Source organism: Gopherus evgoodei, chromosome 7 (genome assembly GCF_007399415.2).
Source record: "Gopherus evgoodei ecotype Sinaloan lineage chromosome 7, rGopEvg1_v1.p, whole genome shotgun sequence".
Classification (NCBI taxonomy): domain Eukaryota; kingdom Metazoa; phylum Chordata; order Testudines; family Testudinidae; genus Gopherus; species Gopherus evgoodei.
The window spans coordinates 88630188-88653888 of NC_044328.1; the positions used below are offsets into that span (position 1 = coordinate 88630188).

A 23701-nucleotide genomic window follows, 5' to 3' on the forward strand; every position below is an offset into this window, starting at 1 on the left:
TTTATACAAAATAAAATGGATTTGTTTAGGGTTTAGAATCCATTGGGAGCAGGGTGTCTGGGTGCTGGAGATAGGAATACGTGCTGTGTGGTTTTCGGTTAAAGCCTGGAGCTTTGGGGGCGTGGTTCAGACCTGGGTCTGTGTTGCAGCAGACTAGCGCTGTCTGGCTCAACAAGGCAGAGTTCTGGAGCCCCAACCCATCAGGAAAAACGGGCTCAGAGGTAGTTTCAGCATATCAGGTGACAGTCCCAAGAGGGTCTCTATGACCGAACCCATCACAGAGGCCTTCACTGCTTCTCCTGCAGAACATGGTTTCCTTTGCAATGTACCACTACTGAAATTCACACCGTTTGGTGAGCAATAGACGTGTACAAAATGCTAGCCTCCCCTCTGAGTCCCTTCTCTTCCTTTGCCACATGGCAAACCTCTTCCAGCATCAGTAAATGATTTTGTTTGTGCTTCTGCTCATTGACTGACAACACTCTCTGGGAGGATTCATCAGGAACATCAGTCACTTCCACTCTGTTGCTGTTTCAAACAGTGTAGGAATTTCAGAATAGTAAAAATAGTTACTACTTGCCATCCATAGGTAACACAGTGCTTTATAATGGGAATTAAGTATTAACCCAGCAGAGCTTTGGGTTTCCTAACTCCCATTCAAGTGTCTTACCTGTTGGCGAGAGTATGTGGTGCACACAAAGAATAGAGAAGAAAGTGGTGAGAAACACAAGATTCCCACAATGAATTTAGAATCTCTAATGCAAATAAATATTAGTTGCTTTTGTGATTGAAATGACAAAAATGCTTGACTGGCAGATAAGTCTACACTTAAGCTTTAAACTGTATCTGAAAGTTGGCATATATTCTACATGTACCCCTCAAGAAACAGACTTCACATGTAACATATACACCAGACCCTTGCTAGAACACAGGATTTGGGATCCATGCCAAGTACTACGTTATAGCGGGGACTGTGTTAAAATGAAATTACTGTATACAGTAAATGTCACATCCATAAAGTATAGAAAACCTTAGAAAATAAATTCCTACTTGAAGGAAAAAATAAACGAGAAAAAAAGTGTTGCTTTATTAGAGATTTAAAGTAGACATTACAATAAACTAGTCTAGTTTTTCTTTAAAAAGTCAGTGAGTTGCTTTTGCTTCTTGCTGCTGTGCTGCTTCCGCTTAGCAAACTGGAAAAGACCCTGTACCCTGCTACCTGTCTAAGATTTTGCTGTGTAGGGCATATCAGAGCAATTTTATTTGCAGAGGAAAAACATCCACATCATTCTTCATCGAAGTGAATCAGTTCTTGTTCTTTGCAAGCCTCTGTCTGAAGCATGATAGTACAGCACTAACACTCGGGCACTAACATTCAGGCTTGTATCTCTACATTGTTGATTGAAAGATATTAGAAAGATATATCACTCAGCAATGTTGGAAATGATTGAATGTATGAGCACCACAAGAGAATGTATGTAAGGTCATGTTTATATTGTGAGATTAGAACACAGCTGTTGCTGCATGTTTGCTAATATCTTTAACTACTTTTTGGAGAATTTAGGGAGACAAGATGGGTGAGGCAACTTCTGTTGGTGAAAAAGACAAGCTTTCTAGCTTGCGCAGAACTTTTCTTCAGGTCTGGGAAAGCTATTCAGTGTCACAGCTAAATACAAGTTGGAACAGATTGTTTAGCTTAAAGAGGTAACACATATTGCAAGAGACTTTTTAAGGAGGTAGTTAACACCTCTGCAGTTATAGGACAAAGGAGTGTTAATGGGTTATAGATTGTTGTAATGAATCGTAAATCCAGTGTCTTTGTGTCCATGATTTGTAGTATTTAGTAAAGTTATGAATTTAAGCTTCCAGTCTCGAGGCATTGTGCAGGTTTCCATTGAGGATGAGGACTGAGAGGTCAGAAAGAGTGATCACTTTGTGAAATGTGTTTGCCTGCAGGTGATATAGTGGTGTCTTTTGTCGTTTTTCTGTGTGAGTTCATTTGAGAGTATAATGGGTGTATTGTATTCCTCCACATAGTTGTTACTGGGGCATTTAGTGCACTAGATGAGGTATACCAAGGGCTGGTGCAACCACTAGGTGAACTAGGCAGTCGCCTAGGGCAGCAAGTGGTTGGGGGCGCCTAGGGCCGTCCTTAGGCATAGGCTGCTGTGTAGGGCATCTGAAAAGTTGGGGCACCGCTGGGTCTTAGTGTCTACCCTTCTGGTTTTCCTATCCCTGTTCTGACGCTTCCTGCAGGCTCTGTCTTCCTGGGAAGAGGATCTAGTAGTTTAAAGAGAAAAAAATCTCCAGCCTGCCAGACCTAATAGCACAACACTGAAACTGTTAAAGAGCCATTCAAGGGGTAATGAAGACATTTAACAGGCATTTACCAACCCCCAGGTATCCACTGTCAGTTTCTGAATGTACTGACAAAAACAGTTGTGCATGACTGTTGACTCAGATCATATCAGTCTATAGGATCTTAGTTTAAAATTTGCTTTAAAAATATTTCATTAGTGAGTTGGTGAAGATTATAAAATCACATCTCTAAAAAATCCTTGCATAGATTTTTAGATGCACAATCATATTTAGCCTTAAATGCTTGGATCGTCAGACATATGTTTTTTTAAATAAATTCTTCAAAAGACCACCCTTATCTAAAATGCACATTTTAATTACTATAGTAAAAAAAACCTTACTTCAAAAGTCTTCCTGTCCATTCTGTCCATCCATTTCTCCCTTCACACCCCCTTCTCCTGCCTATTGAAGGAAGCAACAGCTCTTTGCTTCCAAATAGCTGGACAAAGAGTTTCCCTTTCTTTACTTCTGACTATCTGATAAACTAGTTTTAAGCAAAATCAGTACCTTAGTAAGATATAAAATCCTTTGTTATGCCTAAAATATTTGGAAACATATTTTTTAAAATTGGTGAAATTTCATAAACATGTGTATTGTTATGGAGATCATACAAAGTAAATTAGTGTTCCCTTTTTCTAAAAGCAATGAACATTATTATGAACACACTAAGGGTATGTCTACACTACGGGATTATTCCGATTTTACAGAAACCGGTTTTTTAAAACAGATTGTATAAAGTTAAGTGCACGCAGCCACACTAATCACAGTAATTCGGCGGTGTGTGTCCATGTACCGAGGCTAGCATCGATTTCTGGAGCGTTGCACTGTGGGTAGCTATCCCATAGTTCCCGCAGTCTCCCCTGCCCATTGGAATTCTGGGTTGAGATCCCAGTGCCTGATGGGGCAAAAAACATTGTCACTGTTGCTTCTGGGTACAGCCTCACCTCTCCCTCCATGAAAGCAGCAGCAGACAACTGTTTCGCACCTTTTTTCCTGGGTGAACTGTGCAGACGCCATACCACGGCAAGCATGGACCCTGCTGAGCTCAAGACAGCAATCATGGACGTTTTAAAGACCTCACGCATTCTCGTGCAGTCTATGCTGAACTAGGACCTGCAAAGCCAGGTGAAGAGGAGGTAGCTACGGCAGAGCAGCGATGAGAGTGATGAGGACATGGAGACAGAATTCTCTTAAACGGCGGGCCCTGGTACATTGGAGATCCTGCTGGTAATGGGGCGGGTTCTAGCCATGGAACGCCGATTTTGGGCCCGGGAAACAAGCACAGACTAGTGGAACCGCATAGTGTTACAGGTGTGGGACAATTCCCAGGGGCTGCGAAACTTTCACATGCGTAAGGGCACTTTCATAGAACTTTGTGACTTGCTTTCCACTGCCCTGAAATGCCAGAATACCAAGATGAGAGCAGTCCTCCCAGTTGAGAAGCGAGTGGCAATAGCCCTCTGGAAGCTTGCAACGCCAGACAGCTACCAGTCAGTCGGGAATCAATTTGGAGTAGGAAAATCTACTGTGGGGGCTCCTGTGACGCAAGTAGCCAAAGCAATCATTAAGCTGCTACTACGAAAGGTTGTTACTCTGGGAAATGTGCAGGTCATAGTGGATGGCATTGCTGCAATGGGATTCCCTAGCTGTGGTGGGGCGATAGATGGAACCCATATCCCTATCTTGGCACCGGAGCACCAGGGCAGCCAGTACATAAACCACAAGGGGTACTTTTCAATGATGCTGCAAGCACTGGTGGATCACAAGAGATGTTTCTCTAACATCCACGTGGGATGGCCGGGAAGGGTTCATGACGCTTGCATCTTCAGGAACGTAGTGTTTAAACGGCTGCAGCAAGGCAATTACTTCCCAGACCAGAAAATAACAGTTGAGGATGTTGAAATGCCTGTAGTTGTCCTGGGTGACCCAGCCTACCCCTTGATGCCATGGCTCATGAAGCCATACACAGGCAGCCTGGACAGTAGTCAGAAGCTGTTCAACTACAGGCTGAGCAAGTGCAGAATGGTGGTAAAATGTGCATTTGGCCGTTTAAAGGTGCGCTGGCGTACATTACTGACTCGGTCAGACCTCAGCCAAACCAATGTCCCCGTTGTTGTTGCTGCTTGCTGTGTGCTCCACAATCTCTGAGAGAGTAAGGGGGAGACCTTTATGGCAGGGTGGGAGGCTGAGGCAAAACACCTGGCCGCTGATTACGCGCAGCCAGACACCAGGGCAATTAGAAGAGCACACCAGGAAGCAGTGCACATTAGAGAAGCTTTGAAAACCAGATTCATCACTGGCCAGAGTACGGTGTGACTGTGTTTGTTTCTCCTTGATGGAACCCACCACCCCTTGATTGACTCATTCCCTGTAAGCCACCCCCCCCCCCCGAACACAGCTTGCTTTCTAAGGAAATAAAGTCACTCTCATTTAAAAATCATGTATTCTTTATTAATTAATTATAAAAAGAGGGAGAGAACTGACAAGGTAGCCCGGATGGGGTTTGGGAGGAGGATAGGAGGGAAGGAAAAGGCCACTAAAAAAATTTCATAATAATGGCAGCCTTTTGGTTTGGGCTGTCCACTGGGGTGGAGTGAGCGGATGCACAGACCCTTCCCCCATTTGTTCTTACTCATCTGGTGGGTGAGGAGGCTAAGGAACATGGTGAGGGGGGAGGGTGGTTATACAGGAGCTGCAGCAGCACTCTAAGATCCTGCTGCTGTTCCTGAAGCTCCACTGTATGCCAGAGCATGTCAGTTTGATCACGCAGCAGCCCCAGCTTTGCATCCTGCCACCGCTGATCCTCGTGCCGCCACCTCTCATCTCAAGCGTCTCTCCTGTCCTCACGTTCGTCTCTCCTGTCCTCACGTTCGTCTCTCCTGTCCTCACGTTTGTCCGTCCTGTCCTCATGGTCACTGGCATCTTTCCTGTACTTTGATACCACGTCCTTCCACTCATTCAGATGAGCTCTTTCATTGCGGGTTACTTCCATGATTTTCAAGAACATTTCATCTCACGTCTTTTTTTTCTGCTGCCTTATCTGAGATAGCCTTTGGGACAGAGTAGGGAGGCTTGAATAATTTGCAGCTACATGACGGAGGGAAAAAAGGGAGAGAAGTATTTAAAAAGATACATTTTACAGAACAATGGTTATACTCTTTCACGGTGAACAACACTATTCACCTTACGTAGCACATGTGATTTCACTATAAGGTCGCATTTTGCATCTTAATATTGAGTGCCTGTGGCTCTGGTGTTAGAGATCTCACAGACACGGGTCTGGACAGCAGAATTCGGCTTGCCGCCATGGTAAGCCATTGTCTTCTGCAGCCTTCATATACCCAGTGCCCTCCTTTCCCAAATAGCAAGCAAAGCCTGTTGAGTGCTGCTTCTTTCCTGTTAATGTGCATCAGCAGAAACCACCCACCCCCATCCAATTCTCTGGGATGATTGCTTTACCCTTCCTCCTACCGCGTGGCTGGTATCATGGAAGATCACAGCTAAACACACACACACACCGCGCACCACGTGACTGGTAGCAGGGAAGATCCCTGCTAGCCAAACGCGAAAAAGCTCAGTGCCAGTCACTGCCGCCCTTCCCCATGCTTGGCTACCTGCAGGGAAGGGTTTCTTTTAAGCCACAGGCAAACAGCCCAGTAGGAATGGCCATCTCTGTCCCCTTAATTAAATTCCTGAGTTTCAGCAAGGTTAACATGAACAATATCACTCTCCTGAGGATAACACAGCAAGATAAAGAACGAATGTTGCATGAATGCCAGCAGACACCGGGACCATACGCAGCTAGGCTTCATTATGCAATGATATCAGATTATTTGCTACATGCATGGTGTGGTCAAGGGTCCTACCATGGAGGACAGAATAAGGCTGCCCTGCCCGGAAATCTTCTGCAAAGGCTTTTGGAGTACCTCTAGGAGAGCTTCATGGAGATGTCCCTGGAGGATTTCCGCTCCATCCCCAGACATGTTAACAGACTTTTCCAGTAACTGTACTGGCTGCAAATGCATCCCAAGTCCTCAGGGCAAATTAATCATTAAAAAAACGCTTTTAAACCATGTTTTATATTTATAAAGGTACACTCACCAGAGGTCCCTTCTGCAGCTTCATTGTCTGGGATAGTGGCTTGGGAGGGCTGGGAGGATAATTCCGTCAGATGAGAAAAAGCTCCTGGCTGTTGGGGAGAACGGAGTGCTATGTACTGTCTGCAAACTCTTCCTCCTCATCGTCATCCTCATCTTCCCCATCTGCAGAATCCTCAGGCATGGCTAAGATTACCCCCACCTCTGAAACCACAGACAGGGGTGGGGTAGTGGTGGTGGACACTCCAGAATTGCATGCAGCTCAGCGTAGAAGCGGCATGTTTTCGGCCCTGCCCCGGACCTTCCGTTTGCTTCTTTGATTTTCTGGTAGGCTTGTCTGAGCTCCTTAACTTTCACACGGCACTGTACTGAGTCCCTGGTGTGGCCTCTCTGCATCATGGTCTTGGAAATTTTTCCAAATGTCTTTTCATTTCGTCTTTTGGAACGGAGTTCTGTTAGCACGGAATCCTCTCCCCATACAGCGATCAGATCCAGTACCTCCTGTGCAGTCCATGCTGGAGCTCTTTTTCGATTCTCCGGAGACTGCATTGTTACCTGTGCTGATGAGCTCTGCTTGGTCACCTGTGCTGGTGAGCTCTCCGCGCTGGCCAAACAGGAAATGAAATTCAAAAGTTCACGGGCTTTTCCTTTCTACCTGGCCAGTGCATCTGAGTTCAGATGGCTTTCCAGAGCGGTCACAATGGTGCACTGTGGGATACCGCCTGGAGGCCAATACCATCGAATTACAGCCACACTAACCCTAATCCGACATGACAATACCGATTTGAGCGCTACTTCCCTCTTCGGGGAGGAGTACAGAAATCGGTTTTAAGAGCCCTTTATATCGATATAAAGGGCTTCGTTGTGTGGACGGGTGCAGATTTAAATCGGTTTAACGCTGCTAAATTTGGTATAAACGCGTAGTGTAGACCAGGCCTAAACCTCTGTGACTAATGAATTCAACATAGTGTCTATTTAAGTGAGTTAAATATGTAGTAATCTGGAATGATTACTTTATGAAGGCTTAAGAGCACATTTAAAATATAAAATTAGCTTAGAAATACTGATTAAGAAAATGTAAAACAGAGAAGAGCTGCATCATGTATTCCATAATATTAAATGTTGTATTCAGCAAGAGAGCTGACTCGCCCTTGCTACAAAGTTTTTGCAAATAAATGTCTGACAAACTTCAGGGCATATCAAAAAACCTGTGACTGACATTTTTTATTCCCAAGTTTAGTGCTTTTAATTAGGTACCTTCTGCATGTCCATTCTGCATGAGGAAGAGGGTACAGGGGTCCCTGCAGGGAACTGTGACTCTCTGCCACCATGAGGCGGGCCGGGCATCTTGCTATTCTTTCTGCTTGTCCCTCCACCCCTGCCCCCACCAGGCTGCAAGCTCAGGCTGCCGTTGGGCATAGGGGCACCAGTTTAATACTACTACATAGGGCCCCGTAAATCCTAAGGACGGCCCTGGGGGCGCGAAAAAGTGGTGCCCTGGCTCTCCAGGGAGGAGCCGCCTTTCAGAGGCACGGGAGAGCCGGGGCGAAGAGCCCCAGCCATGGAGGAGCTGGCGCAGCGCAGGGGGGCAGGAGCCCTGCAAAGGCAGCAGCGCCGCTAGGGGGGACAGCCGTGCCCCCTGCCCCTCCTGCCCAGGCTATGGCTTGGTGCCCCCCCGGGGGGCTCCTGCAGACTGCAGCAGATGCATGCGGGCAGAGGCCCCCAGGCACCCCCCAGCTCCCCCCTCTCCATGCTCGGGCTCTGCGGCTCCCAGGCACTTGAGCCGCCGCCGGGTGCAGGGACCTGAGCCTGCTCCAGGAGGGGCAGCAGCGGCAGCTCACGCTCCTGGGAGCCACAGAACCTGAGCGTGGTGAGGGGGGAGCCAGAGGGGGGGCGCACGGGGGCCTCTGCCCACATGCATCTGCTGCAGGAGCCCCCAGAAGGCAGCTCCTCCCTGCCGAGCTGCTGCAGCAGCCCAAGTCTGGTAAAGCCAGTGAGTGGACTCGGGGAGGGGGCTGCCGGGGTGGAGAGGGCTCATGTGGGGGCTGTGCTCCCTCAAGGGGAGTTCAAGGGGCAGAGAGGGGGGAACCTGGTTTGGGGAGCAGCCCCTGGGCAGGCTGGCCCCTGGGGTCTATAAAGACTCGCTGAGATTTGCCCCTCAATGAACCGATGTTACGGGGGGGTGGGGAGCACAAGTTTCGCCTAGGGTGCAAAATATACTTGCACTGGCCCTGGGTATACCACACTTTGTGATGGGCATATGTAGGACCAATGGATCTTGAAAGGTGTATTGTGAAATGTATTGATTATCATAGCAGTGGAGAGGTGTCTGCAGGTTTTGCCTCTGATGTTCTGGCAAGGTCTGGTGCCACTTTGATTTGGTGGGCCCTGAACTGTGGGGAGCTTGCTTCTGATGATGAGCATGGCAAGATTGGGGGGTTGTTCAAAGGCCAGTGGAGGGGGGTATGGGAAAGATCTCTTTCAGGATGTGGTCCCCATTGAGTATGGGTCGTCACTGTTTAATGATACCCCATATGGATTGCAAAGTGGGGTGGTAGGTGACAACTAGGGATGTGTGATCAGGTTTTTGTTTTTCTGTATTGAAACATGTTCTCTGAATATTTGAGTGTTCCATTCCAGGATGCAGTCTCTACTCTGGTGGAGTATCCTTCTTTGGTGAAGGCAGTTTTAGGTGTGTTAAGGTGTGTATCCTAGAGCTTCTTTTCTGTGTGCCTGGCTATAGGTGATATTTCTTTGTGTGTCTGGGGTTGTTGCTGGCTTTGTGAAAGTACAGCATTATTGAAGCTGATTGTGGTGTCCAAGAAGTTGATGCTGATTGTGGTGTCCAAGAAGTTGATGCTAGTGCAGCAGTGTTCTAGAGAGAATTTAATGGTTGAGTGGTAGTTGTTGAAGTTGTGGTGGAAATCTGCTAAGGAGTTTAGGTTGGCTGTCCAGATGATGAAAATATCAACATATCTCAGGTATGACATTGGGTTTGTGATGCATTTTTGTTAAATAGTTATTCGTCAAGAGATCCATGAAGAGGCTGGCATATTGGGGAGCCGTTCTAGTGCTGATGGCTTTTCCCAGGGTTTGGACAAATGTTTGTTGAATGTAAAATTATGAGTGAGGATGAATTGGATGAGTTTGGCAATGTATTTCAGGTGGATGTCTGAGTGTTGTCCATTGTCTTGTAGATATTTAAGGCAGGCAGTGATGCTGTCATTGTGAAGGTTGTTGGTGTATAGGCAGGTGATATCCACGGTGGCAAGACTGTTAATCTGAGGGAGGTTGGTGATGATAGTTGTGTTTTTGGAGGAAACTGGCCCTTTGTGTGGGGAATGGTTTGAAGGTGGTTTCTAGGAGTCCCAAAATGTTTGAATACATAATTTTTTTTTCAGTGTTTTGTATGCATGACTTCTGTCTGGAATGTCTACCAAAGGCTTGATAACACTGAGAAAAGTGATCCTACTTAATATGGGGAAAAGAGTTGCTCCCAACAAAACACTTTGACAGAAATAGCTTAAGTCCTGTGTTGTTGTTTGGCTGATTATTATTAGTGCACCTTCTGTTATGCAGTTACGTAAATGACCAGGATGCTACAGCTAGCAGTCTGTCAAAAAAATGGACAAAATGTTTATTACCTAGTTATTTGGCAATAGAACTTTGTGAACTGGCTAGTCGATCAAGGAAACTAACTTCAACTTAGTCGTCACAAACAGCAGCACATAGCAAACCAGTGTTTTATAAAAACAAATGTAATTTCCTTTTACAGTTAAGAGAAGCAACCATATAAGAGTTAGTCACTTTTTTTTCCTCCTTGGATTGGTCTGAGATACTACAATGTTAAGTTCAGTACAAGAATAAGCATATAAAAAGGAATCAAGATATTGGGGGCAATCACGGACAGACTGCAACTTTTAGGCCTTATCTTCAACACTAAAAAGGTGTGCTTTTCATGTGTGTGGTTTTTTTTTTAACTTCATGGTAACCAATACAGATGAGCTATCATGAGGTACAAACACTGTGAAGACCTAGCCACTTCAGTTTTACCATGAGGTCAACTTGTTGAGATCAACCTATGGAGGAAATATGGAGCTCTTTACCTTATGATAAAACTGAAGTGTCTGGTCTTTACTGTGGTTTATTCATGTTAGTTACCCTGAGGTAAAAAACACACCCCCTTTTTTATCAGTGAAGACCAGGCCTTAGTTTAAGTACTATAATATGACGGTTTGGTGGGCAATGCAGCTGAACTGTAAGTTATTTCTGTATCACAGTGCTGGTAAGAAAGGCCATTGTAAGTCATATAAGCAAAGAGGACAACTAGACACCAGGGCATAATTTCGTCAGTCAAGTCAATCTGTAAAATAAGAGCCAGAAATATCTTTATTTTAAAATAAGTTAGTTTCTTAAAAACACAAAGCATGTAGCAAGACCATACGTGAAGTACTTAAATTTTCTTGTGCTGTGATTTGTGTGACTGCTTCTGTATGTGCACAAACAAAATTATTCTCGTATATGAATCTTTGTGCACTTGCCTCCTTTCCCTCTTGTTCCTTTGAGTATGTGCTTAAAGTACCTTGTAATGCAGGGGTCCCCAACGCGGTGCCCGTGGGCGCATCTAAATGTTCCCACGTCCTGGCTGGCGGTGGAGCATCTGCTGAAATGCCGCCTAATTTCTGCAGCGTTTTGGCGGCGACGCCTCTCAATACGCCACTTGCCGCCGACAAGCGACATCATTGAGAGGCGTCGCCGCTGAAATGCCTCAGAAAGTCGGCGACATTTCGCCGGGTGCTCCACCGCTGCCACGGTCCTTCGTCTGGCGCCTGCCACACGAAAAGGTTGGGGACCACTGTTGTAATGGGTCTGTGTGGCCCAGTCTTAATTTGCACTGGCCATTCACTTAATAAATAACAGTACAGAGCCTTTACTTCTAATTTCACTAATGTTTCTTGGCTGCCAGCCTATCAGGGTACTGGAAAACTGAGACATGAGGCCTCAGGAATTGGCAATAGGAGCACAGAGCCTCTCAAATTCAGGTCAGTCCTTCAATTTGCCTGGGTTGTCAGTAGTGAAAACTAATCACCATCTGATAGCTATTCAGTTGCCAATGTGAAAATGGTTGTAGGCATACATACGTTTTATTTAAAACTATGACAGAAAACAAGACCGGAAGAAGTCTGGGAAATACTTTAGGCAGAAGCTCAGCAATGAAGCAGAGGGCAGGATAATTCTAAACATAATCTTGTGTTCCTTATTAAAGTTCATTGTTAAAAGAAAGTGATTTCCTGTGATTGTTTTTTACCATTGTTGAATGATTGTGCCAGAATTTCATTCATTTTGAGCTAGCATAAAGAAGAAATATAAATGCCAAATTTAACTGTCCACAAGATTTTCTATTTAAATCCACAGAATAGACTGAATGGAAGAAGTGCTTCATTAGATTTCAAATCACAGAAAACAATAGCAGATTGGCTAAATGCATACACTTGAGCTACTTTATAATTAAAGCATAAAAAGCCTTTGCTTGAACAACCCAGGCATTGTGATTTATGTATCAGTAAAGAAGACTACATAGGATGTCTAAACAATGATCTTTCAGAAAAGCTTGATGATCTGGCATGGCAGTAAAAAGGTCTGCAGAAAATGGGAGACATCCACTAAGTATCTAACTCTCTAGACGGAAAAGGTAAATAATCAGGGGTAATAAAAAAGAGTTCTGAGACACCATGTATTGTCTCCTTGGTTTGGTACTATTGAAAAAAAGAAAATGCCAAAGCAATCCTTGGTTTGCCTATGTTGAGACTGCCAACAAGGGTGCTATCTGTGATGAGTATTCCTGTCTCTCAGAAATTGCACTAAGACCAGATCTTCTAATGCAAACTACTGAATGTAGTTGGATAGTGTAATAACTTCAGGTTGCATCCAAACTGCACAAGATCCCGATCTGGCAAGACCTGCAAAACACAGGGTCTAAGACCATTGTCTGCAATCACCAAGAGGTCTGTGAAGACTTCGGAGTGGGAGAAGGCTTGGAAAAAACAAACAGAGCACCTGGATTCTCATGATTCAAGCATTCCATGTTTAATGGGGAATCCACAATTTTATTAATGAAAAAAGTGGTCTTGCGCTTCTGAACATTTGAGAACCAGTGTCCAAAATTACAAAATGTGACTAAAATGAGTTTGAAGCTTTATATCTCTAGTCTTGAAAGCATACACACACTCACAACCACATCACAATAGAAAAGATTAAACTATCCATGTTAGGGTTCAATCACGCAAAACATTTAATGCTTCCTAGGAGGTGCTGAGCAGCTTCCTGCTTGCATTGTCTTTCAATAGATTTGAGTTCACTCAGGCCTGGACCCTTAAAAAGCTGTTTACTGTTCAAATATGTGATAGTGAACAATAAATGGTAATAAAAATAGAACTGGAACGACACACAGACTCCTTAGCTATGCAAAAACGCTTAAGAATGTTATTGTAGGGGTGTGGTAACAAAGCTGCACAAAAACCAGTGTGACTTTCAAGTGCCTCTTCTTTTTCAGTTTTGGGACCTTTGTTGCTATAGGGGTCACCATCTTCGTGGTGTTCGTAGTCACTGTCATTCTGTGCTTCACCTGTTCATGCTGCTGCTTGTATAAAATGTGTCGGAGGCAACGGCGTGAGTATTTGTTTACATTTTTGTTAACTTTTATCTCTTTTCAGTGAAGTTTTGTTTTTAGTAAATAGCATCATTGTCAAACTAGTACAACTCCTCCCCTCCCCGTCTTTCCCACACACCATCCCGCAGAATACCAGAGGTAAGCATTCTGAGACACTTCAAACTCTGATATAGTTATAGGAATCTCTGAATATTTTTGGACATAATTGTCTTTCCCTGTTTTCAAATGTTTTTTCTTTAATGAGCAAAAGATGGAATAATTGATTCCTTTTAAAATTCCTCCCTATGGCAGTCTTCGCAAGAGAGTGGCCATGGGAAATATACCAAGGTCCAAACAGTGCAACAGTAACTGTGGTTGCAATTACTGAAAGGTCATCAGTGCCAGGAGATTAAACGAATCTTCAGAGAATGAGAACTTCTTCCTCTCCATCTCATGCTACCTTAAAACATGGAATATTGATGATCTGTCTTTTGGATTATCACTGAAGAACAGATTATCTAAATCATTTCCTGAGCTAGCCATATTAGGTCAATTAAAACAGGAAATTTTTGTTAATGGACAAGCTGTGTTGTGTTGACTGTGACTCAGTGTACTGTACCACTTTATAAGTCGTAACTCCTAATTTTCTATCTAGACATCCCACTAGAATCCAGTTTGAAATGGGAACTATTTTAATAATTTTCCAGAACCTAAACTTTTAAAAACTAGAATGGCATGAAGTCAAAAGAAAGTTTGGAATGTCCGTATTTATATTGAAAATCTATTTTAAATATATCTATTTTATCTATTAAAAGAAGAAACCCACACTTGGACCAATGTGTCTCAAACTACTGGTATTGTTGACCACCTAGACAAGGGAACATTTTAATTACAAATCTATTTTATATTTAGTTTTAACTACATTAACAAGACCACTTTAAAATTGTTACCTGATTCCAGCGCAAGATTTTAGCCCAAGATTTTGCTTATCAAAAGCTTGAATGTTTGCAGGGTATGAGGATAAAGTGGACTAAAAGTAGGTATGGTGGACCAAATCCTATGCTTGAAGAGGTCTCACGTGGTATCCATGCTTCTGAAGTGGGGAGGAAGATAAAACAGGAAACAAAATGGTTGTAGTTGCTCAATTTAAAAAACAAACATGCCATTTAACTGTTGGCTATAGAAAGGAATGTGTTTTACTGTGTGTAACAGGTCAATCTCATAGCACGCTGGCCTAGTGGTCAGGCGGTGACTCTACAGTTCTCCTCTCTTTGCTCATTCTAGATGGAGCTCTGTCAGGTTGTATATGGCAGGTATCTCCCTCCTGTGCATCCCCTCTTATACACCTTAGGATTCTGTCACGACAGAAGGGAGGGGAAGTAGAAGACGAGGGACCCAGGCCCTCCCATTCCACTGAGTTCTGATCCAGGGCTGTAAAGGGGTGTTACAGTGTTCTAGACCACGCTTTATGCCATCCTAAGTTGCAATTCAGTTGAGTCACTCCCTTCCAGACTGTGGGTCCTCTGTTTGGAGCATGGTCACAGTCTTTGCAGTATCAGTGTAGTTCTGCTGTGAGGACAACATCCTGTTCTTCAGGTCCTCTCTTGGTTTCCACAGTGGCCTTACCAATACTGTGGTGATGCTTCCCACAGCTCCTGGTACAGCCTGTAACTCCTTCCCTACTGCCCATGAACTACCCAGAGCCCTTTTAACTGTCCCTCCATCTGGACCATGCCCTGCACCTGCTGAGGGGCAGGGTCTCTCTGGCCCAGTACTGCCCTGTGCCTTGCTATGTGGCCTGTAAACACCATCGCACAGGGTTTATGAAGTAGATGGTAAAGCTACAAGGCCAATATAAAGGGGTGGTAAGTGGCACAGTAGAGAATTAAGTCAAGTACCCTTCTTTAAGATAAACTGGGAGACAATTAATTAATGGAGTAATTGGCATATCATGTAACAAAAGCTGTGAAAATAAGTGGCTATTCAGCCAATATGCTGAGTAACAGATCTGTCTAACAAGGATCAAATGTTGCTAGTGTTAACCTATGCCAGTAAATTAGTAACAAACATGATCCATGTACTTGGCTACAAATCCCAGAGGAATATGTGCTAGCATGCATTGAAGAAACAGATTTAAAAAAATAAAATAAAAAGTCTAATAAAGTACAATAGGAACCAGTGGAAAACAATGCTCACACAGGGAGTTAAAAACTATCTACCTAAAGAGAATCTAGTTAATTTCTTTGTTACCTTCTCTCCCTTAAAGTCATATGATTGGATGATCATCATCTGTTTTACAGAGGATTGTGAGTAACTTCTCAGATGAGCTGAAGAGTCAAAGACTATTTTTTCAGGCTCCTTTGTGGAGTAAAAGGAGGAGGTAAATTAACCATTGTCCTGGCTCATGGTGGCCCTACTCCCATGGAACTTGATGGAAGTTTAGTCATGGACTTAAATGTGAGGGCCGGGGGTACTAGTCTCTGAATATGTTGGAGAACTCTGAACTGGGGTTTCTACGTGGTGTGAATTACAAAGACAAATCAAACAGTGATTTCCCTTTTGGGAACAGGAAAGAACTTTCAAAATATTCCATATCTTCATTACTTCTTCTGGATGTCTGCTTGACGCTCAATAGTAAATACATCTTTCTTTTGTATGTTCATAGCTGTTGTGACCACCACAACTTCCACCACAGTGGTCCATGCACCATATCCCCAGCAGCCCGGGATACCACCTGGTTACCCAGTGGCACCATATCAAGGATATCATCCTGTACCAGTCCAGCCACAACCTGGAGTGCCAGCAGGACCCTACCCAACACAGTATCCTCCACCTTATCCAACTCAAGTTTCAGGACCACCAGCCTACCATGAGACAATGGCAGGTAAGGCCATAGCAAGGAGAGCAAACCACAATTGAAGAGAAACGTCATGTTTCTTCTTTCTTACACTAAGCACACTAGGAAGTCAAATGCATTTGTAACAAATCTGTGTTAATTATACACATGCAGGGCCGGTGCAAGGCGCCCTAGGTGAAACTTCCACCTTGCGCCACCCCCTCCCAGCTAACCCTGCCCATCGCCCTCCCACCCGAGGAGCGTGCCCCCCCCGTGGTAGCTAACCCCACCCGGGGAGCCCCCTCTCGCAGCAGCTACCCCCCTTCCACGGCAGCTAACCCTGCCCGGGGAGACCCTCCTCTGCAGCAGCTAACCCCACCCCCCTCCACGGCAGCTAACACTGCCCAGGGAGCCCCCCCCCCACAGAAGTTAACCCCGCCCCCCTCCGCAGCAGCTAACATCGTCTGCCGAGGCAGCTAACCCTCCCCGCGGAGCCTGCCTCTGCTCTCCTCCGCTGAGCATGCCAGCACCGCTCTAATTCTCCTCCCCTCCCAGGCATGCAGTGCCAATTGGAGGAGAATTAGAGCAGGGGCTGTGTGCTCAGCAGAGGAGGCAGAGTGGAGGTGATCTGGGGCGGGAAGCAGTTTCCCTGCCCCTCCCCCCCGTTACTGTGAGTGGCCTTCCCCCTGCCCCAGATCACCTCCACTCCACCTCCTCACCTGAGTGGGCTTTTAGGCGCCCTCAACCACTAGATGCCCTAGGCGGCCACCTAGTTTGCCTAAACGGTTGCACCGGCCCTGTACGCATGAGCACCACCACCAGTCTGTTTGCCCAGGCACCCTATCTGTTCATTTGTATTTATCCAAATGGGATTTGTAAGTAAAATAGATTAAAAATGTACCATCTGAATCCATTCTAAGGGCTTGTCTACACAACAAAATTAAGTTCACCTAATTTGCAGCGGCATATAGCCACTTCAGTAAGTACATCGCTTCTGTGTTTCTACGATTTGCTCCTTGTGTTGGCGGTGCACGTCCTCACTGGGAGCACTTGCGCAGACTGACCTGTCAGTGTTGGGCATTGTGGAATCGCTTCTGAAAGCCAACAACAGTCAACGTAAGCAATGCTGTGTCTACACTGACACTGCCTCAACCTAACTACATCGACATTGACTCTGCGTCTCTCATGGAGGTGAAGTTAAGTTGGTGCAGTAGACGAGTTATGTCAGCGGGAGTGAAATTTTAGTGTAGACACTTATAAAGGTTAATGTAAGCTGCCTTGTGTCAACCTAACTCTGTAGTGTAAACCAGAGCTATAGCTCTATGTGCTATATGCGTCTCTTGCCAGTCACCACTGTTAGGATCACTTACAAATGGAAAATTACACAGATGGCTTACAATGGGGCTTCAACTTGCTTGTAGTTTAGAGAACAGATGCTCATCTTGCAAAGTGCAATTTGGCTGAAAATTCTCTATAAAATATCTGTGGACCTTCCAACTAAATGGAAAAACACTTTATGTAAGTATGTATATATTTTCCTATCCTGAGTACCATGGAAAACAAGCACACTTAGACATGCATCTGACGAAGTGGGTATTCGCCCACAGAAGCTTATGCTCCAATATTTCTGTTAGTCTATAAGGCGCCACAGGACTTTTTGTCGCTTCTTACAGATCCAGACTAACTTAACTACCCTTCTGATACTTGACACTGAGTATTCTTTCAAAGTACAATATTTTTAATTCAGGATGCTCAGTAAATAAAATAATTCAAGAAAAACAGCAGAAACAAAAACATCAGGAAGTGTAGACAAAGGAGAAGAGATAAATTGTGCTGGAACTTAGAATTGATTGGGCAGAGCTCTACAGATAAGATGTTTCAGGTGACAGAATCTGCAAAAAGCAGATTCCTCTATACCATTCACAATGAAGTTGAGAGGAGGCCAATATTTAAACAGAAGGGGCGATGAGTAGGAGGAGGAGGGAAGGTTTGGGAACTAGAATTAGAGTCCAAGGAAGGTCTTGAAAACAAGGAAGGCAGCCTTGAGCTGGATTGTAAAATACAAGTCCTTCCAGTGGAGATGAAAGATTGAGAGGCTATGGTTGTGCTGCTTTGTACATAAGAGGAAGTGGGCAGCATCATTGAGCACAAGTTGGGACTTGAGGAAGCTGTAACAAAGGAATTAGGATAATCATAACAAGGGGAGATTACCTGAAAGATAATGTCATGCTCTATGATCATCATATCTCACAATACCTGTGTTTCCCTGGAACAATTAAACTGTTCATATTAAGGATGAGTCAGAGTGCTGGAGACGGCTTACTCAGCAACTACCCCGTTACTGCGGAAGCTGTTTCTAGAAAACATCAGAATTGCCATGTACCTCAGCACCTTCAGATAAAACAGAATGTCCATACTGTGACATAACTTTATATAACACCAGCCAAAAAAGCTCCTGCTGACTGTGGGGTGTAGGGGAAAAAAAACACGTGGACTTAAATTAATTTGAAAAGCACTCAGCTAAAACAGTCATAACTCAAAGGAGATTGGACTAGACTGTAGAGGCAAATGAAAGGTCCTGATTTGAGGCTACCTTTTTTTTTTTTCCCCTCCAAGAACAGCACTTGTTTTTGAGGCTGAAGGAAGTTGAATAGACTTGCTGAAAATGTTATGCAATGAGAAAAATCAGTATCGAAAAAAATTAAATTACATAAAATGTTGATATTTTTGTCTCGGGTAGAAAGTTAGTAGGGTTTTTACTTAAAAATATTTTTTTAAATAACACATTGTTAATAGCATCAATTAGGAGAGCATCTCCCAGGAAGATATCCTGTTTCTCCACCCTCTGAGGAATATTGTTCAATCCTTTATCTTCTCATCCAGTGGCTTATTTTCGCTTACCTACATGACGTTAACTTTTGCCTGTCTCAGTATGTGCACTGCTGCCCTCTAACCAATGGAGTGTTGCACCTGCTTACTGATATTTGACATGCCACTCCGTAATGAGCTGCAGCCTACAGAGGAGGAGGATTTATTATTTAAGTCCTAACAATGTGCTCGATGCTGCAAAGGGAGACACACACAGCCTGCTCCAAAGAGCTTCCAGGCTCAGTTCTGAGTGTGAATATTTTTCAAGTTATCGCTAGTAAATTATTCTCCAACACAACTAAAATGCAACCTAAGCTGAATTTGTAACTTATGCAATAGGAACTAGAGCTATCATTGAAAAGTAAGTATAGAATGAGAACACTGATATGATACCTGTTTTGTTTTGGTTTTTGCAGCTGGTGCTGGAGCGCCCTACCCAGTCAATCAACCCCCCTACAATCCTGCTTACATGGACCCTCAGAAGCCTATCTATTGAATGGATTTTCTATTATGCCTCTGTGCATAACTTTTTTGTAAAGTATAACGTGCTGTTTACACCATACAGCTGTAGCACATTTTCCTAAAATGCAGCAGTCCCTCATCTCTCTGTAAAGAGAGAAATCTAAATCAGTAGCTTTTTAAAATACACTGAGCTCAGCATGCAAAAGAATGTATCACTTGAAGTTCACTCCATACCTCAAGCAAATACAATAGGAGAACTTGTTCAAATTCCATTGACAAAAAGGTGAAAAGGGAATAGTTCAGATATAAGAAGCATGGTAATATGTATTGTGCAAGAATTTGAAGGGTATTCAGAACGAATGATCAGAAATAAGTTAAACAATTGTAAACACCCAAAGCTGTAGCATTCATCTGCATATTATTAAAATATAAACCTAATTGTCAGAAAATGTAAGTAAATTTGATCTTCCTGTTTTCAAATTAACATAATGAATTAAGCTACACTTAACTTAGTGATTTTAGAAGGGAAATTTCCTTTGCTGGAATATAATTGTCTTCAGAAAGGGATAGTGGAACATGTTCCAATAGCTTTTTTCCACATTGGTTGCATTTATTTTGTGCCCAACAGGCAGGGGTTTGATCTATTCCTTTCCAATTTTAAAGCTAAAAACATGTCAAGTCACTAGGTGTCTTTTCACTTCTTTTATTTAATTCTCTGTTATCCCTGGCAAAAAACAAACCAACCCTCCACTGTTCAATTAAACAAACATGTCAAAAAGCTGAAAACCTAAGAAAGCTGCATGAGAACTATTGGATGAGAATTTGTTTGCTTCATCATTGCAATTTTTGACTACGTTTTGATGATAGTGCAAAAAAAATTTCACCTTGATAGAACCATGCATTGTCCCCGTGATGAAAACACTGCTTCTCAAACTTGCAGAAGAGCAGTCTGACCCAGTGCTAAATCCTGCTCACTCACGTGTGCAGTAGCTAATTTTAAGAGAAATGGAGATGTACCCCATGTGCCTGCCAGCAAGATCAAGCCCTAGATATCCTGTGTGTGTTTTTACGCTAAGATAGAAACTTTATAAGGAAGATACTTCTTCCAATAAAATGAAATATTGACTTCAAAAATACTGGGGGAAAAAATCTCAACACGCTGTACAGCAAAGACCAAATCCGGCTAGCCTCCCAATTTCCACTGAGTGTAATGGGAGTTCGGACTAAGTAAAGATGGCAGGATTTGGCCCCAGAGAGGCAAAGGAGCTTATGTTGGGGAGAATTGCACATGTACAGGGAAAAAAAGTTGTCTTATAAAAGTTTCGTGTTAAAATGTTGACTTTTATAACCCATTGCAATTGTGACCAGTCACAGCATTACTTTCGATTGTAAAGCTTGTATTTACCAAACTAGTCACGATTTTAGACACACTGCACAATCTGATTTTTAAAAACCCTCAACAACTCTTCTCTAAAATTGAAATAGGCTTTATTGTCCAGTGATGAAGCTAATCAGTTTAACTATTACTTCAATGCAGCTGAACTGATGAATATTATGACATTACTCTCATTCTGGTTTCATTTGTTTAGAGATGTTTACAAGCTGCTTGTTTTTGGGTCATGTACTTGTGATAGGTTAAAATATATATATCAAGTTTGTTTGTACAGACATGATCTTGTCACAGATAGTGTTGTTTATCTTGCCTCTGTCTGTAGAATGGCTGAGACTGAAACTAACTGTCAAAAACAGCTTTGTCCATACTTCAACGTAGTATCAGACAGTGGGAATAGAAATTGAAAGGCAGTCTGTGCCTGGATTTTTCAACCTTTGTTTGAGATGGTCTTCAGGAAATTTCACAACCTTTCAGCAATTGTCCAGTATTCTGATAGGAGACCCTGTGTCTGCCTTGTTACATAGAACCAAGGGTAGCACTTGTGCTAATAACATTAAATGGGGCCATGAAACAGGCACAAAAGGGGAGTTGAGTTACACGGTGCATTTTCTTCCCTGCTTCGCAACCAAAAGATGGGGTAGCACCTCACTGTAAATGAGCTGTGTGGGAACAGCTGGAGAGGAAGGGGGAGACAAGCTGAGGAGTTTCTGCTGTGGTATGTTCCCCTAGAAATTCCATGTGTCTTATTTTCTGAAGTGTTTTCTGGCATAATTCCTTTTCTGTAGCTTCTACCTGTGTGGGTGGCTGGACAATTAGGAGTGCAGAGGCACAGTAGAAGGGACCAAGATGGTCACAGCAACCAGCTTAGACAGCTGTCAGGGTAGAGGCAGAACAGAAAGGGGCAGCTGTTCAGCACAGATGACCTGAGGTCCTCAGAGTTGGGGCTGGGATTTTCCATAGTAGTTTGGTTCTGTCTGATTACAAAGCTGTGGCCTCTTCATTTTTGTCCTTTCTTCTGCTTAAAGTGGTAACTCCATTGAGCTGTGGTACCACAGTGTGGTACAGTTTTGAACACAACTGTTCTTCTTGAGTTTTCACATTTAAGGGGAGAGCATGGCATAAGGTGAACTTTGTGTATAGGCATATACCCTGCCTATGCGACTTACAATCTGCTAGCCCTGAGAAAATGGTCCATATAAGAAGGATCCATAGTAGAGATATTATGGACCAGATACTGTACAATGGACATTTAGGATAATTTCAGGATGATGAGAGAGACCTGCTATCCTAGGAGAGGAAGATATTGTGTAATTAGGGGTGGAATAGGAACTGCATGTGTGGTATCCTTTCCTCACTGTGTGTATGTTAATGGGAGCTGTGTGTTAGTAATGAAGAATTGCTTAATGAATTAATTACTCCTGAGCTGGACAGGGTGAAAGAGGAGGAAATGGGTGCAGATTTATACATTTTCCTGTTTCATATAGAAGTACTTAACTCAGTTTCTCATTCTTAGTGTATAGTTAATATTAATCATAGCTAAAAGATTGACATTGGACCAAAATCGGTTGTTCCCATGTAACGCAGTGAATTCTGCTTCTATGTAACTTGTGTAGTTATATTAATGGTGGGTGTAATTAAGAGCAGAAATTGGCCCATGAAGTCTATTTTATGCATTGATAACATGTCAGTCAAAAGTAGCTTATACATTGCAAATGTAAAACTGATAGTGTTAAGGGAGAGGGGGAATGGAATTCAAACTTTACATGTTTCAAAAGTTGTGTTTTGTTTTTATAAACTCTAAGTGCCTTTATTTTGAAAAGTCTAGTGATTTAAATACAGTAGAATATTCTCTTGTACTAATTTACCATATACTTTAGTTTTTTTCCTCAATTATAATCTTGCTTTATAAGTAGTTTGTAGTTATACGTGAGAAGTATTCAGAAGAACTAGAATAAAGTCTGTAGATCTATTTATAATAAATGGAAATGTCTGAAGTATATAGTGTCCATTTTGTTTTCATATTACTTTGAAATTGTCACATTTAGAAGTATGCCTGTTTAGCTACATGTTGCTCCAGTGTGTTTGACAGTTCTAACATTTGTATTTCTAGTCATCTTGTATGGTGAATATATTGCTTATGGTTGCTGCCACTACAGACTTGTCTTTTAGACAAAAATGGGCATGGCAGAGGCAGGCCAAACTTCTCTGCTACTTTGACAATATTGTTCAAATCTAATCTAAAAGGATCATCTGTAAAGCATTATCTGGATTAGGATTAAAAGGTGTGATATTAGAATGTATTAGCCAACACATTCCAACACTTTGAGAAAGTCTAGTATAGACAATGGGGTATATGGGGGGGAGGGATAGCTCAATGGTTTGAGCATTGGTCTGCTTAAACCCAGGGTTGTGAGTTCAATCCTTGAGGGGGCCACTTAGGGATCTGGGGCAAAAACTGGTCCTGCTAGTGAAGGCAGGGGGCTGGACTCAATGACCTTTTAAGGTCCCTTCCAGTTCTAGGAGATTGGTAATCTCCAATTATTATTTACAGTTAAACAAACATTAAACTGACTGATTAAAGCTGATGCATCCCATGCTTCAACTTGACCAATGTAACATGTGTTAAGAGCAGTGTGCTTTCTCTTCCATGTTAAAACATTTGATCTAACGCACCTTTTACTCCAGTGTAAACAAGGCATAGTAGTAAGCTTTTCTAATTCTGCCTAGAAGAGCATATATCTGTCCAACTGAGGTGGCGGTTTGGTAATATGGATACTATGTTCTAGAAATTGAATTTAGACTTCCCACTCATTTCATATAGGTCACTGAGAAGTCTTGAGTTAATAACAACTGAAGGGTCTGTGTCCCATTAGCATATTGAACTATCAGACTCCCCCAGTCTCTAATTTTAAAAGATTTGCTTTTAGGTAGACATTTATTTACCTTGAAATAATCAAGAATTTTACACTGATCTCATTCCACTTAAATATAGCAACGTTTTGTATATAATTTGATAATTAGTGTACACGTGAAGTGTA

At 43.1% G+C, this 23701-nt stretch overlaps 1 protein-coding gene across 1 annotated transcript in view; it reads left to right on the forward strand.

Annotated features, from left to right (window-relative positions):
- Positions 1–22660, forward strand: part of SHISA5 (shisa family member 5) — a 75575-nt gene extending 52915 nt beyond the window's left edge. Inside the window, exons 4-6 of the mRNA XM_030569328.1 lie at positions 13009–13124; positions 15770–15988; positions 19225–22660. Of these exons, the coding sequence (XP_030425188.1) occupies positions 13009–13124; positions 15770–15988; positions 19225–19304 (415 nt within the window). The 3' untranslated portion in view covers positions 19305–22660. The remainder of the gene's footprint in view (positions 1–13008; positions 13125–15769; positions 15989–19224) is intronic.
- Positions 22661–23701: the final 1041 nt, after the last annotated feature.